General features: G+C 35.9%; 1 protein-coding gene across 2 annotated transcripts in view; it reads left to right on the top strand.

Annotated features, from left to right (window-relative positions):
* Window positions 1-16827, top strand: part of LOC589794 (collagen alpha-1(V) chain) — a 54747-nt gene that overhangs the window by 28758 nt on the left and 9162 nt on the right. For both annotated transcript variants that reach the window (XM_030998030.1, XM_030998029.1), the window contains exons 31-52: window positions 466-555; window positions 1021-1074; window positions 1425-1478; window positions 1997-2050; window positions 2689-2742; window positions 3484-3591; window positions 4962-5015; window positions 5605-5712; window positions 6376-6429; window positions 6825-6878; window positions 7576-7629; window positions 8254-8307; window positions 9154-9261; window positions 9662-9715; window positions 10456-10509; window positions 11023-11076; window positions 11625-11732; window positions 12359-12412; window positions 13469-13522; window positions 14252-14305; window positions 15633-15740; window positions 16441-16494. In XM_030998030.1, the coding sequence (XP_030853890.1) occupies window positions 466-555; window positions 1021-1074; window positions 1425-1478; window positions 1997-2050; window positions 2689-2742; window positions 3484-3591; window positions 4962-5015; window positions 5605-5712; window positions 6376-6429; window positions 6825-6878; window positions 7576-7629; window positions 8254-8307; window positions 9154-9261; window positions 9662-9715; window positions 10456-10509; window positions 11023-11076; window positions 11625-11732; window positions 12359-12412; window positions 13469-13522; window positions 14252-14305; window positions 15633-15740; window positions 16441-16494 (1494 nt within the window). The remainder of the gene's footprint in view (window positions 1-465; window positions 556-1020; window positions 1075-1424; window positions 1479-1996; window positions 2051-2688; window positions 2743-3483; window positions 3592-4961; window positions 5016-5604; window positions 5713-6375; window positions 6430-6824; window positions 6879-7575; window positions 7630-8253; window positions 8308-9153; window positions 9262-9661; window positions 9716-10455; window positions 10510-11022; window positions 11077-11624; window positions 11733-12358; window positions 12413-13468; window positions 13523-14251; window positions 14306-15632; window positions 15741-16440; window positions 16495-16827) is intronic.

The raw sequence follows: 16827 nt of genomic DNA, 5'->3' as shown, positions 1-16827 counted from the left end.
CCTGAACCTGACCAAAAGCCTAATTGCCACCTTGACACCAACTCCAGGTTCTGTACAGAATGATGACGAAAGAAAGAAACGGATGAAAAGGGAAATCATTCTTTGACTCCAATAATGAGGGTTTTTTTAAAAGTATAATTTGAATAAAAGGAAATAAAACGCTAGTTTTAGTATTATATGAATGATCTGTCATCATTATGCCCAATTAAAGGCCCACTGCACTACTTGTAGCTACTTGCGCCCCCTATATATCAAACAATGCCTAATCGGTGACCATTGGTCCCCCATAACCCTCTTTTTCTTATGTTAACTGAGAGCGGAGTTGATGAGATAACCACCTGTCCAGTGACCTTGCAGGGCGGTCTAATCCCTCCTGTAAACTATGGCAGATAAGCTTTAAGTACATGTTTGTTGAGATTCATGAACTGACTGTATGTTTCTGGCCTCCTTTCTTGTCTTGTTTAGGGTGTGAGCGGTCCCGTAGGTCCACCAGGTATCCAAGGACCTGAGGGAGCAAGAGGTTTCTCAGGAGAACGTGGATTGAGAGGAGAACAGGTGAGTTTCTATCTACCATTCAATCATTCTATTTCACCATACTTTTGTATCAATCTCTTATTTGTGAGGAGTAGGCCTACTGCGACATACTTCAATTTGTATATGGTATTTATAGAAGTTTGTTAACTTGGTGGATCTTATAGATTATATAACTGGATTAATGTAGCACCTTTTCCACAGGATACAACGGTATTAATCATATTAAAGACTTTGGCATATTCTGATTCGGATGGAGATGGACATGCATACCTGTTTCCGAGAACAAAAGTGGCCTCTGTGTCCCATCATGTAGAGATATATAAAGTTATTTAATAGCTTTCAGAATTGTGTGTTCATACTTATCATTTGTAATATATTTTATTTGAGACTTCAATTTTTTTTTGATAGACACATAACACATTTTTGAAACTGTAAGTTGTTTTCAGGATTTTATCAATTTCAACACTTTCTCTTTTTTACTTGCAGGGTATTGAAGGAATGAAGGGAGAGGATGGTCCTCCTGGACAATCGGGTCCTCCGGTAAGTACAAACAACCTGCTTGTTAGTAGGATGAGCAAGGTTAAAGGTCAACATATGGACCACATTAGGTCAAGCTAGGGTCAAATCAACTGTGAGGATTATTGAAATATAAAAGATGAATGAAAATGTTGTTACCTAGCTTTTGTTTAGATTATAGACACATAATTGTATATATACCTCATCTAAATAATTCAAAATGGCATTTTATAAACATCCTAAACCAATGATTTTTCTTTCTGTGAGCCTCTCCTCTCACTACAAATACAATTGTGCAAAGAAACAGTTTGATATTTTTATGATGATGTCTGATGTTTGATTTCTTTTTTCTTTTCTTTGTTTCGTGATTGCAGGGTGTTCAAGGTCAACTTGGGCCCCCAGGACCACCAGGAGGAGTTGGTCTACCGGTGAGCATACCCCATTCATTACCCCCTTCATCAAATCCTCAACTCCTCATGTTGCCACCAGAGCCTTGTTTCACAAAACTTGTCATCAGTAACAAATGACAGTCTTTGTTATGAGCTACTGAAATCATTGCTTCTGATTGGTTATCAGCAGATTTGTCGCTGACTTTTGTCATTTGTCATTAACAAAAGGCTTTGTGAAATGGGTACCAGATGATCAAACATGTTTGGAAAAGACTATTTCAGGAGACAGGTTTCTAATCATATTGCCTTCTCTGTTGTTCATCGTCATGAAAATGAAACAGCGTTCACTGATCAACACAAACCTGATATTTCCTGAACCCACATTGATTTTTAAGAAAACAAAACAAGCTTTTATTGGTCTAAAATATTGAACGAATTATCTAAATCAGAATCCTCCCCCCCCCCCTCTTACAATATCCAGGATCCACTTTAAAAAAATCTATGTATCCAATAGTGACTTAGCTTACTGACAATGTTTTTGTTTTCTTGTGTTACAGGGTCGCCCTGGAGATCAAGGACCAATCGGACCTTCAGGAGAAAGGGGTGATGCGGTAAGTCTCAATTAGTGTTCTGAGTTGAAATATTTGGTCAAACACTAGTTTTCCTTATGGTCATTTTGTTCTCAACTTTAAATGTACTGTTGTCATTATGTTCTTTTTCCAAAGCCAATGTTATATTTTGTAAACTTTTATTATTAAAGTAGAAACCCAGATAATTGAACATTTAGTCTCCAATTACAACATCCACCAGGCTCCCAATGGTTTTGAAGGTTAAACAAAACTTGACAATAGCACAGTGTATGTGGCTTTCAAGCAGCCTTTCCATTTTACTGATCTTTACAGAAGTTGACAACGGCACAAAGGAATTAATGAATGAAGTAGAATTTCTCTTAGCTAGTTATTATATGTGATTGATAAATATAGAATTGATATGTTTAGAGAGAGATAACAGTGATTAATTACTTCATTCGTTGAGGTTGTTTATTGTACACCACTGACCACTATAGTGCTGCTGCGCCTCACCTCTTAACATTACCGTATACAAGGCACTAGATTTGTTTTGAATATCCTCTTAAGAACTAGTTCTTAGTATTCCCTCTTTCTGTTATTCATTCCTATACATATTCACTCTTTGCATTGAAAGTGAATGAATGATTGAAAATAGTTACGTTTTTTCTTTTCTGTTGTAGGGAGAGGAGGGTTCTATGGGACCTGCTGGTCGTGATGGTATGCCAGGTCCAAGAGTAAGTTATCTGTGACTCTCAATTCGTCATTAGTCATTTTAATCATTTGTGACTCACACAATACGTGTCTACCTAATCTGAATAACTACCATGTTTTTTAGTTTTTTCTTCAATGATTTGTATCTTTTCACATTATCCGCAGTGCACAGACGATTCATCAGGTTAAGTTTTGAGCTTTTCATATAATGCTCTCCTTTTCTTTGTATGCGTTTGTCATAATGGCTCTGTTTCTTGATCGCTGAAATATCAATGAAGCGATGTACCAACCAATCAGAATTTTCAGTGAATTGTTATTGTTATTGGGTGAATTTATAACAAATTAAGTGATTATATGAATGATTGAACAAGTGTCCGACTGATGATTGATCAGAGAACTTACTGTAAAGTTGATTGTTTGATCAGTCGATTAAAAATATAATATTGATATATTGATTCGTTGACTTATTAATAACGGGGGAATGGAGGATGGTTTTTGCTGTACAACTACTGCTTGATTGATTCACTCTTTCATTAGACTTCACATGTATATTGGCACTAAGAAATACCATCATCTCTTTATTAGCTACAGCTCCATGCATCTGAAAGTGTGTTCACACATTATATATTCACTGTCTGATTCAACGCTGAAGCACATTATAAGCTCCAATCAAACTCCATGCTTGAGAGTTGGGCTACATTATGGCTGTCATATTGGTTGGCATACAAGGGTCAAGCACTAATCTGATGTATCTTTGTATCCAGGGACCCCCAGGACCCATCGGCCAGCCGGGCCCACAGGGTCCAGAGGGAGAAAGAGGAGACAGTGGACCAATTGGAATCAAGGGAACCAAGGGAGAGCGAGGCGAAGGGGTGAGTTCTATTAACTTGTGGGATATTATTTGACTTTGGTATAACAAATGTCTCCAATGAATTATATCTATATCATGCTTTATATTCAGTTGTCTCAATGTGCAATTACACTTTACATAATTCCAAGTCCCTTGCCTGTATAAAGTCAACATTATGCTACTAAATATAATCATCTGGACAAATACGTCATGCTCTCCCCTTTTCAGTTATGGTATGCTGCCCTCTTGAGGGCTCGTTGTGTACAACCAGTGTTGTTTTGTGTAATCATGGTGAAGTGCACCCAATCCATAATTAAATGATTTTTCTAAGTGTAATGATAATGGTTTGAATGTCTTCGTTCATATAATGGTGGCAGCGGTGGGATCGAACCCTTGCTATTGAAATGACTGAATCCACAGATCGTGTTGCCACATTATGAAACTTGTTTAAGAAAATGGATATGCACATTCCATTACCTAAATGTTTACATTGCCCATCGTTAAAGGAGATGCTTTAGAACACGTCCAATGTGCATTAATTGATCAAGAGGTACATTTTGAGTGTATTTTTTCTAGAAGGAATGAGTGAAAGAAATTTAAAGCAATAAATATAGAGATATAACAGGAAATGAACTGAAACACAAATTTCAGTTCTGTTTCATTATTGATTCGACAACTGAAATGAATGTTTAAGTAAGTATGACAAGTTGTTTTAGGTTAGAATTTAGGTAATATACTTTGTCTGAAGTAGTTATGAAACATATATTTCATGTAATATAGCAGTTATAGAAGTACACTCACAAATTGTGTTACTTTAAAAAATGGTTTCCTTCACCGGTTTTGTATTAGGGTAATTTTACAATCGAGTGTGCATGCCTCAATTAAAATAAGTGATTAATGTTTGTTGCTAACAAGCTTCTACTTTCCAGGTTCACAATTCAGGTATTTCAAATGTCTTTCATTTATCATGACTCAATTTCTTTATAGAAATCAGTACCTTAACTTATGGGGTCGGACATTTTCCCCATTAGCCAGTAATGTTTAGATGATGTCTAATTTCAAACAAGATAGCTAAATAGGAGATCTCTTCTTTAAGAAAAAAGTAAATTCTGATTTTTAAAAAAATCTGCAAGCATTTATTCTTTTACATAATTGCAACCAATCAAGAATCATTTAAATTGTTAGTAGTATAATAAATGACTTGATTAGGATATTTGAGGTTTACTCTTTCAATATATTAATTTTGTGCAGCTACAATTATTTCATCATGACCAGTTCGCTGTCTTTGGTCATGAGCTTAATCTTAAAGCTACAGTATCAAAATGAGTTATTCCATTACTGATGAAATGATCAAATGACTTTGGCTCATTATACATTTTATTTCTATTTCAGGGACCACCCGGTCCACCAGGCGAAAGAGGACCACTTGGAGAATCTGGACCACCCGTAAGTCAACCTTCCTCCATCTTTATATGTCCTATTCCCCTTACCGGACATTCTGCTCCTCTCTCTCTCTCTCTTTATCTCTCAACTCGCACCCATTTCTGTATCCTCTTTCCGGCCTTAGCCCTCCTATTCTGTCCCTGTTCCCCTTTCATATATGCTATTCACCTTACTCTCCCCTTGAAGCAGTCCTGATCCAATCATTTTTGAGGTAATGAAAATAATGTCCAAAATTTCTTTTTTAGTACTTCTATTCATTTGACAAGTTTCTGAAAAGAGCTTGTTCTTTTCCAACATTATCTTTTGCCTCTTCTTTCATATTCTACTGCTCTAATTGTACTTTATCATATTCTGAATGAGTAATAATTTCTCCTGTGAGTAATCTGATTACAATAGTAATAGTACTGGTTTTAGTTTATTTAGCACATTGTCCTGGATACAAAACACTATGAGATGACATCTTTAGGTCAGCACTGGAGGATATGGAGTAATATACAAATTACAAAGCAGTGTCAGTGTGAGTTCAATACTAAACATAATTTGCATCATTTGATGTTGAATGTTTTGTTTGTTTAATCTTGATGTTGCTCAGGGAGACGATGGAGAGCAAGGTATTCCAGGCCAGTCAGGACCCCGTGGACCGAAGGGAGAAGAAGGGTCAGGAGGTAACCCAGGTGCTCCAGGACCTATCGGTTTACAGGTAAAGAAACTTTTATCATCATAGAACATCACTTCTTTAAAGTGAAAAATTAAATACTTCAATTATTTCTTGGTGGAAAGCTTTTAAGCCATAGATTACAATAATATCAGTTATATGCTATTAATCAGTGTCTGTCAGAGGAGAAACAACTCTGTGCCAACTCGAAATCTAAAGCTTTGAAAATCAGAAGTTGTCGACCTAAATATAATTGATGACAGCATCTTATGTAGAGTACACATTCACAATGACGTTGCTTGATAAGCACGGCTCATCACCTCAGTTATCTAGACCAAGACGATCAGGTCCACATGTTATGTCATCACTGTAACTGCAGGCAAGTTTTCCCCTGTTGACATTTGGAGGGGTGCAGAAAATGAGGTTTTAATTTGGTTTTGTGCACTATAGAAAGGGTAAATCATTTCATCAGAAATGAGCTTTGAGGATATCAATTCTCAACAAAGAAGATCAATGTAAGGACAATACTTACATCATTGATGTTGGATCACCTCATACGTTTCAGATAATTTACATGTAGGTAGTGAGATAGCAGACAGCAAATAATTCTGTTTTTATTTCATTCAAATGTATAACAAGTGATAATAGGTTCATTTTTTACATGTTTTATTGATATATATTATACTGTTTATCTCCTTCTCCATATAGGGTATGCCTGGTCCTTCTGGTAGTAAGGGAGAAACTGGAGATCCTGGTCTAACAGTAAGTTCTTAATCATATCTTCTCACAAAATAATTGTGTTTTGTATAAAATATTTATAACAGGTTTGATTCCAATAACAAGGCTTCTATATTTGTCTATTTTGGCCTGTGCTTTTTGTAAAGCCCTTTTTAGGTTTATACACACATATATGAGGTATGAGAGTTTTATCGTTTTTACTGAATGGAGAAATATAAAATATATTCATATATGCATATGCATACAAATTATTAACAACAAATCCAACAAATTTATCAAGAAGATAAAACAGTCTTAGCTGATTCATTGATTATTTCTCTCATCTTCCTTAAACATCTTTAAGATGTGTTAAAGTGATGTGTGGCTTGATGGAAAATTCTTCGTTCTAAGGCAGTGATTTTCTTCTTTTTTCTTTATAGGGAGCTCCAGGTCCACAGGGTAACCCAGGAAAACGTGGATCTACTGGAAGTCAGGTTAGTCCAGGTCATGTGATCTATCATGTGACCAATTATATAACTATTTCATGCTGAGGTCATGTGATCTATCATATGACCTATTGTATAACTATTTCATGCTGTGTAATTCAATATATTGAATGGTCAAATTCAGAATTTTCACTGAGGGGAGTGAATATACATGTATGTTTTAACAGATGATGAACTTGTTATTCTACCATGGGGATATATGCAATATCTTGACCTCTTTCCTCTCACTTTATCCTTCTTGATTTGATTTAGGGTTTAGCATAAGCATTAAATGTGTACAGCAAAGACAACTACTATTTGCTTGGCCTATGAGATAGCAGTTGGAAATATATAAACTTTACTTCTTTTTTTTATCTGTAGTTATTTGTGTGTGTTGCAAAGATAGATTATTGTATATAGAGGGATCTCTTCTTTGTGGTATGAGGTTTACCCTTACCCTTACGCTAATAGGCTATAAGAGCAATGCATTTAATAAGTCCATGATATATATTTTAAGAAGACAATCTGGAGGAACTGCTTTGAAAGGAATATTAATGTATTATTTTCTTCAAAATAACATAGTAGACAATATGGCCAAAATGCTATACATTTATATGCGTAGGGTATTTATTATTAATCATGTGAAATTCTAGAAATTACTTTGATGTTGCATTACACATGGCTTTTCTTATCGTTTTACTTTCAGGGTATCCAAGGGCAACCAGGACCCCGTGGTGACAATGGAGCAGGCGGTTTGAAGGTAAGAATTTTTCATCCACCGATGGCCAGAAGGGCACTAACTCATTCTTTATCACATGGTTTATGCCCTTTTGGCTCTGAACGTATGATTTATAATGCCTTAGATTGGTAAGCTAAGTCATTGAGAGTGCTTACACATAATGATCCATTCAGTGAATATAGATGTTTTAGTACTGACACTTGATTCTGAAAAAAATTAATTTATCAGAATTGTATGACTTGTTTCTAATTTTGTTGTGCTGGTGTAATTATTATTATTTGCAGTTGACAACTTATGCTTACATCAGACATCTTATCATTTGAATCAGAGTCTGTCATTAATGGTAGCAATTTAAGTATTGATTTTATTTTTGGGGACATTACAGATTATGGACTATAGTTGATATGTTTATTAAAAGCCCAAAGGAGCAATGTGGAATATGACACACTCACACATTTTGCTGTTGTGTCCATGAAACTATTCTATATGTCAGCAAATATACTTTGCAAATGTTATGTAAACGTTGATGCCTTATAAATTTCACCCTTTTTGGTTCTGTGAATGTTGATCAGAGCCGTCTCAGAGCTAGGTTATGATCTTAATGGTCTAATCATCATTTCCTTTTCTTTTGTTTTACTCTTTCAGGGAGACAAAGGAGATCCTGGTCCAAATGGAAGAACAGGCAGAGATGGACCCAGGGTAAGTATTCCTAGCATTTTACAGTCAACACATTCTTCATTCAAGATTGCAGATTTACACATTGACTGGCATAAAATTATTCATCTTTATAACAATTAAACCCCTGTGCAACACTAAAATACAGGATATTTAGACTGCAAAACACCCCTTGTAGAGCATATTTTTTTTAATGTTAAGCTATGGTCACAAATCAGAGCAGCGACCGACCGATCAGTAGCCTGCTCGGTCGCTGCTGGAATTAAGCATCGCCCAGCAATTAGGTCGGTGCCCGGGCGGCGACCGCCCAGGCACCGAGCGTATTTTGGGCGGCGAGTAAAAAATGAGCAGGCGCCGCCCAAATTTTAACTCCGCGCTAAAACTTCAGCGGCGACCGAGCGATGCCCTAAAATCGAGCGGTGCCTGGGCGGCCGCCGCCGGGCAAAATTGGTTAAAAACTCGCCGCTCGGCCGCCGAGCAGGCTACTTTTGGGTAATGTGACCATAGCATAAGCAATGCTTTACACTATCACATTTTGTCCGAAGAGTCTGGAACAACATATTTTGGGTCATATATATTTCAGGTGTTTGTAAATCTTTTGACATTTCTGGTTCAAGTGAAATTTTGGGATTTATAAGGGTGCCATGTCCCTTTTGGGGTCAATCATGGATTTTAGCTTTTATTCCTTTTTTTTTTTTTAAGTCACAAAATGTTAACTTTTTTTTATCAAGGGATGGATTGTGATATCAGTCTTGTACTTGTCAATAAAATGCAAACATTGATGAATTATCGACCATTTTATTTTTGCACCTTGCTTCTAATTCTGGTTCTAATAAGTTTGGTTCTACATACAAATTTTGTTCCTTCTAGGGCTTCAAAGGTGATTCAGGTGTCAAGGGTGAACCTGGTTCAACTGGTCTCCCTGGTAACCCAGGACCACGCGGTATTGAGGGACCTTCTGGACCCAAAGGAAACCAGGTAGGTGCATTCTTCTGAAAAACTCTGAAAATGGTGTAAAGTAGCTCAAAAACCGTTTCTTTATGAATTAGTGCAATAGCTTTTAGAGATATTTTGTATGTGATACTTTCTTGTTTTGTTTCCATTTGCATATTAGCTTAAACATCCAGTGAAGAAAATAATATTGTGCTTTGTAAAAATGTGTCTTAGGCCCATAATATTATGTTTCAAAGTAAAGATTGATTTTGCTCAACTGTGGAGTTTCTTTGTATGTTCAATACATAGCAACTTTCCCAACGTTTTACCATGACCTTTTATGATACTAAGCTTATTTTTAACCAAGAGTAATCATTCCTGGATTGTTCTATTAAGTTTCATACACAACTCTCATTTGCTAATACATTGCTTTTCCTCGTTACAGGGTCCACTTGGATTCCCAGGAGAACTTGGTCTACCAGGACCAGAAGGAGTACCGGTGAGTAGACTAGACCAGAGCTCATAAAATCTTTGGCCAGTATTAATTTAGTAAAAATACAATGCTGTGTCTATAATAATGATAATAATAATAATAAATTTATATAGCGCTTTTTAAGTGCTTTACAAAGCTACACAAGAAATAGATTTGACTCAAATAATAGTAGAACAAATACAATGTAATAGAATGCAATACTTAATTTAGACAAATTAATAAGGTTTTTAGACAATTTTTGAACTGATTAGTGGACAAAGTTTTACGAAGTTTGAGAGGAAGAGAGTTCCACAATGTTGGGGCAATGGAGTTCAATGCAAGGTCCCCGTCGTATTTCGTGTTTTACCTTGGCAGTTGTTTACGTCCTTAGAACAAAGATTTCTTGAGGGTATGTACTGTTACTAATTTTGGAAATGTATGCTATTAGAGTTATGGTAGGATAATACTTGTGTGGCACATCTGTTGTGATTTTATGCTATACCAAATTAACTATTCTAATTATCCTATCGAGCCCATTGTAATTTTCATTGTGCTTTCTATAAATCTGAAGAAGATACATGTTGTATCTTGTATTTTACAATTGTTTAGTAAATGGGGTGCGAACAACCATTTCAGTTTAATTATTATTGCAGATTTAAGAACATTTCATTATCTCATTCCTTTATTATGCTATTGATCGTCTTCCCAATCATCAATGGACATGAAAGCAGGTTGATATCATTGATTTATTTTCATTTTGTTTGTAGGGAACCATTGGTGAGCCAGGACAATCAGGATCTGATGGAGACCCAGGACCAATTGTAAGTGTTGTGTGTGATGTGGTAAAGATTGATGAGGATGTGGGATTGATGTTGGTGTTCACACTTGTACAAGCATTACTTTTAGTTTCCAATATGTATTTCTACATTTGTTGTAAATGTTTTTAATTGATTTTAATGGTTTTTTTAAAAAATTTACCTTGAAAAATTGAACTAGATTGAACTAGATGCAATTAAATGATGATATTGATGGTGGCAATAATGATGATGGTAATGGTGATGATGATAAATTATAAGGGCAGTGGCTATGATGGTGATGAGGAGGATGGTGGTGGTGGTGTTGATGATGATGATGACGATGATGATGAAAACAGTGGTGATGATGGGGATGGTGATGTTGTGATAATATCTTATTAGATCTTATGGCAACTAAAGTGATGAGAAAGATGCATGTGAAAACGAAACTGTAATGCGATGGTGGCACCAATCAACCAGGGAGGCTTGCTATCCTCTTTCTCAAATACAAACCTTATCTTTTTCTTTCTCTTTCTCCAGGGTATGCAAGGAATATCTGGTGATCCAGGCAGACCAGGACCTCGTGGAAGACCGGTAAGAGGCTTTCTTATATTGAGCAGGTTTTTATTAATATTTTAAGTTATTATCTATTTAATCCCTGTCTCCTGTAAGAACAAGATTTTTAGCATTTTTTTTCTCATAAAGAATTCCAAGCGTTTAATGACTCTTTGATTAATTTCATTGTTCAATAGGGCATTAAATATCTCCCATGGAATAAACTTCACAATTTAATGTACTCGTCTAAGGAAGAAAAATGTAACAATTCTCTCTCAAATTTCATCATGGTCTTACCCATCAAGTTCAATGTTATCCAGTTCTTAAACAGGATTTGGTTTCCTGCAGCATGGACCGGGTACAGAGAGATTGGTTCAAGACACACTATGTACAGACCCGCAGTCCTGCAGTAACTAAATAACAAATAAATGATTAAGTGGCCCAAACATGTGAATCAATGTATGCAGCTCTTTTCTTACTGCTAGGAAAAGGTGCTATATCAAACACATTTTGGACTGGATTGTATCGAATCGAATCGATTTGAATTGATTGCTCAATATTTAACTTGTTTTTATTCGGGTTACCAGGGTACCCCTGGCTCACAAGGTCCTTCAGGAAGAGAGGGTCCTAAGGGAGACCCAGGTGAAGATGGTCCTCCTGGTCTACGTGGAGATCCTGGTCCATCTGGTGACAATGTAAGTATTTTCATCAACAAAAAAATTGCCACATCTCTCCTGGCAGAATTATTTTTTAAACAGATATTTTACACATATTAGGAGGCTTCCTGCATTATGATATTGCAAAAATGTAATCTAACAGTAGTTTAATTCTTCAAAAAAAACCAAAATGAATCACTAGGATTTGAATATACTCATTCAATTTTCTAATCCTATTGATGCTGGTTGTCTATCATTAGGAATCAATGAAAAAGCATATTACTAAGCTCCTGCAAAGGCAGAAACTTGTTTGTGAATGGCTGCTGTTTATGCAGCAAGACAGTGTGTCCAATGGCAGAAAAAAAGACTGTTTTGATAAAATCGTTTTATATTTGCAGATTAATGAAGGAATCATGCTTAAACCATTGGTTTGTGTAGTATATTATCATATATCTTGATGAATACCATGCATTTTGAGCTGCTGAAGAACAGTCTTTGCCTAACACCTGTTAGACTGTGTTGAAAGTGAAATAAAAATGAATATTAAAAGAAGAAACCAAACTGAATGTATTGATATTACTCTGTCCTTTAGCTATAACTTATATTTGTATTTGCTTTCCTCTATCGCTGATGATTTCATTATACTTTATTTTCTTTGGTGACAGGGTCCACAAGGTCCTCAAGGACCACCCGGATTAAGAGGTCTCCCTGGACCAGAGGTAAGCATTTAGGACTATATCGGTAGAACTTGTAGATAAAGGGGCAGAACCAGCCCCCCCTCCCCTATTTTAATTGCCAATTGGCATACATAAAGTACACAATCCCCAAAGTTGCCCATTTAATTTCAGTTTTCTTCTTCATCTAACAAGGTCGTGAAAACTGTGATAACCTATTTCTTGCTTGTCAAATATTGTGTGCAATTTACCCCCCCCCCCCCTACAAAATCTGTAGCTTTCTCTCCTCATGTACATCCATTCAACCTTTTTCATACTTTGAACTCATTTTGTTCATGAAATGCTTATGTACTACAGTGATGTCAAAGCAAGTAGCAACGTAACTAGCGCCTTATCCACTAAAGATGCGTTTATCCTGAGTACAGAATGATTGTCCCCATTTCAGTGCAAAAGCCCCCTCAATTTAATTCTCTTCAAACTTCAAACTTCAAAATATAGATTGCCATACAATCTTTATGATGGATTGTAGTTCATGACATTCCTAATTCATTGTTTTGCATGGAATGCTGAAAACATGATAGGGCATTAGGTCATTGGTCAATTCTCTATTAAAATGCTTAATGTGAACCATTGCCTTTTGTTTCTTCTTTGACGCTCTCTTTCTTGTTCTTGTCTTATCCACTAAAGATGCGTTTATCCTGAGTACAGAATGATTGTCTCTATTTCAGTGCAAAAGCCCCCTCAATTTAATTCTCTTCAAACTTCAAACTTCAAAATATAGATTGCCATACAATCTTTATGATGGATTGTAGTTCATGACATTCCTAATTCATTGTTTTGCATGGAATGCTGAAAACATGATAGGGCATTAGCTTATTGGTCAATTCTCTATTAAAATGCTTAATGTGAACCATTGCCTTTTGTTTCTTCTTTGACGCTCTCTTTCTTGTTCTTGTCTTTTTTTCTTCCTTCCCCTATTCCTATCCCCTTCTCATGTATATTTCCATCTCATCTGTCTCTATCCCCCTTCCCCTCTCTATCTCTCTTTCTCTCCCTCTCCCTCTCATCTCTCCTCTCTCCTCTTTTTCTTCTGGTTTCTAGGGCAACCCAGGAGAACCAGGACCTCCAGGCGCACCTGGAGCACAAGGTCAAGTTGTAAGTATTGCCAAGAACAACATTTGAATATGTTAGCAAACCTGTTTTATTGTAAAGCAGCCCTATGCAGTTTATTACAGTATACACTCTGCTGCACCCTTCTCTCCATTGCAGCAGGGATGTTTATTCTGTTTATTCTCTTTTAAAAAAAATTTATCCATTAATTTCAGTCCTCCATGTCGGTAACGATTCTTACATGTATACATATAATATGACACCAAAGAACCTCAGTTTTTGAATGGCAAAAGAACACCAAAACAGAAATATGTTGAGAAGTACTGTATCATCAGTTATGTCTTGGTGATATTGTTTCATGATGATTGTGAAATACTTGGAAATTATTTCCCATTAACTATCTCCTGGTAATAGTACTGTGTAAACTTTTGTATGGTGTCCAGTTCTCTATTTTCTTCTGTCTTTCTCTGTTGATTGAAAGTAATAGGTGTGTTTGTTATTCCTTTGCTGATGAGTTACTGTTGAATGTTAGTGTGATAAAGTATTGAATTGTGGCATTGTAAAGTCTTAAGGATATGTTAAAGGAATCATGAATCAGTATTGAGGCTTTGAAAGCTCAGATGCCAACTGTTTTCTGTAGAACACTTTCATTATGTTATTATTTATTTCAACAAGCATATTGTCAGCTAAAGATATAAAGATATTAACATATAATCAAAAGCAGAAACTTCAAATTGATATTATAATCTCGTCTTTTCTCATATTTTGTTATAGGGAATCCAAGGACCTACTGGAGCCCAAGGTGACCCAGGCCCACTTGGACCTAAGGTAAAATTATTTATCATTTATTCCTTTTCTTTCTCTTAATCATTTTTAAGCAACTCTGTCTGTATTTTATTATTCATCTCATTCTATACTCTGTATCATATTGCAGCTGATAGTACAAATGCATTAACGTTGTGTTTAGGAAATGAATTTAACACTATTCTAGCTTTCTGCAGATGATTTGAGTCATGAACCTTTCTCTTGGGAAAGATATCTCCTTTCTTGGTTGCAGAAAACGTTGACTGTATTTGATGAGTCAGACTACACATTTCAACTCTGCACTGTTCTGACAGTCCATTATTGTCATCATTTCGACTTCTCTTACATAAATATGATGATAACTACCCTCATTTCTGTGATATCCTGACTCAGTGAGCCTATGTTTAATAACCTGTAACCTACAGAAACTGGATAGTTTATGTACTAAGCTTATGGGGATAACAAAATTCAGTAGTAAATGGGTTAAAGGTACTATGTCCCATTTGCAGGCCAAAAAAATGAAAAAGTTAAATTCCAACTGCATTTGAAAGATAATACTAATTTAGAACTTCCCTAAAAAAGTGGGGCTTGAAAATGTCTTCAAAAGGGAAAATAACGACTATTAGTTGTCACTTTAGGGCTATAGAGCCCAAAACTAATAGTCTTGATTTTCAGACAATTATACCGAATGGTCATACGTTTTATGCTGCGCAAAGATTCAATCAGTTTAATCTTGGCCATCACAAGAAGTGGGTTATTGATGTAGACAAATGCTCATGTACCCTTTACAACTCTTTTCATGTATGTTATTACCAAAGAGAAAAAAAAGCCAGTCCGTCACTCAATAGTGTCTGACAGTGAAGTCTAGCAAGTAAACAGGTTTCCTTGCATAATTTGAATATGAGGACACTGCTAACATTTAAATTTCACAGGTAGGACATACATGACATATTCATAATTCCTGCAAAGTTTTACAGAATTTGAGGTTGGCTGCAAAATGGACATAGTACCTTTAAGATATGTGTTAAACAACCCCATAGAGCATCAAATGTACTGTGGGTTTTTTCTCCTTCTTTTTTTTCTAATTTTAATTTTTGTCATTGTAGCTGAAGTGAAGACATCGTATGCTAATGAGGATCATTCTTTTAAATTGTTGACCAGTTACCTGCAACTAAAAAGGTGCTACTGTATGTAAAAACAGTTTTTTTGTTGTTACATTGTTGAACTGTGGTAGCTGCTTGACAAAAAAACCAAAGTACAAAACTTACAGGGATCAGTCTCTGATGTGGACTCTGTGACATTTTGTTGTGTCTTTGCTTAATTATTTGGAATCGTTTGTCTGATTTGACAGGGAGATCGTGGATTCCTTGGCCGAACTGGAGAGGTTGGAATAATGGGAGAGAAGGGAGACAAGGGAAGCCAAGGAGAAGGTGGTCCTCAGGGACCCAAGGGAGACCCTGTAAGTGTTAATTTATTTACTTATTTTTCATCTTTTCTTCATTCCGAGTAGCCAAACAGTTATTTTAAACAATGTGGGCCCTGCACATAAAAAACACATTTATGATATAACAAAACATGACTATTGAAGTGATCGCATGCAAAGGTTGATACATGAATATCAATTAGCATTACAAGATTGAAACAAACTATGAATACATTCCATCTTTTGAATAGTCTTTCTTTTCCAATTTTAAATAAAATGCCTTTGATAATGATACCTTTTTAAAAGAAGAAGTAAAGGGCTGCTTATCTAGTAATAGCGAACAATATGTACCACATTTACTGTTAACCTTCTTCATAAGGGAAGAGTAATTTTTTTAAATGTGGGATAGGGGAATGGATGTCAAAGGATTAACCGTCTTTGGGGTAGTTCATTCTTTTCAGGGTAGTTAGTTGTACTAGGGTTGGGGAGTGTTGGGGGGGGGGGGGGTGGGGTGGGGGGGGGGGGAGTTGTCTGTTAGACATATTGGATAGTTATTGTAAAATGCTAGTTGATAGTTTGAAGGATATTTGTAACCAAATAAGGCTTTGAAAATCAAGGCAATTAGATTATACATTGTGAAATATGTGGATATTGTGTTATTCTTCATATCTATAACATTACTTCACATACTTTTGCTTGTCTAATTTTTCTCCATTTCTTCGTTTTTGATTGACAGGGTTCTGAAGGGCCACGTGGTGTGATGGGACCTGAAGGACCACCCGGTCTACCGGTAAGTCGAAGAAATATAAACTCTCATATTCTCATTTTCTTATTTATATTGCCTCTTTCCATCTAAAAACAAGGAGCTTACTGTGTAAAAATCATTTTGTATGGCCGCTGTCCTCAACACTCTGTGAAGATTTTGGGGTTTTATCGTGTATGAGGTCGAGATAATGTCTCCGTTGATGTAGTAAATGTCTCAAGTTATTATTATTTTTATTATTGTTATTGTTTGTCGTATTGTTATTGAAATTATCATCATTCATGAAATTCTCTTAATTTCTTTTTTTGTCTTCATCATCTGTAGAAGATGTAGTAGTAGTTTTTTTTCTTTGCCTCATCA

The sequence above is a fragment of the Strongylocentrotus purpuratus genome, unplaced genomic scaffold, assembly GCF_000002235.5.
Source record: "Strongylocentrotus purpuratus isolate Spur 01 unplaced genomic scaffold, Spur_5.0 spur5_scaffold_4, whole genome shotgun sequence".
Lineage (NCBI taxonomy): Eukaryota > Metazoa > Echinodermata > Echinoidea > Camarodonta > Strongylocentrotidae > Strongylocentrotus > Strongylocentrotus purpuratus.
This window is presented reverse-complemented; position numbering and strand designations above follow the sequence as displayed.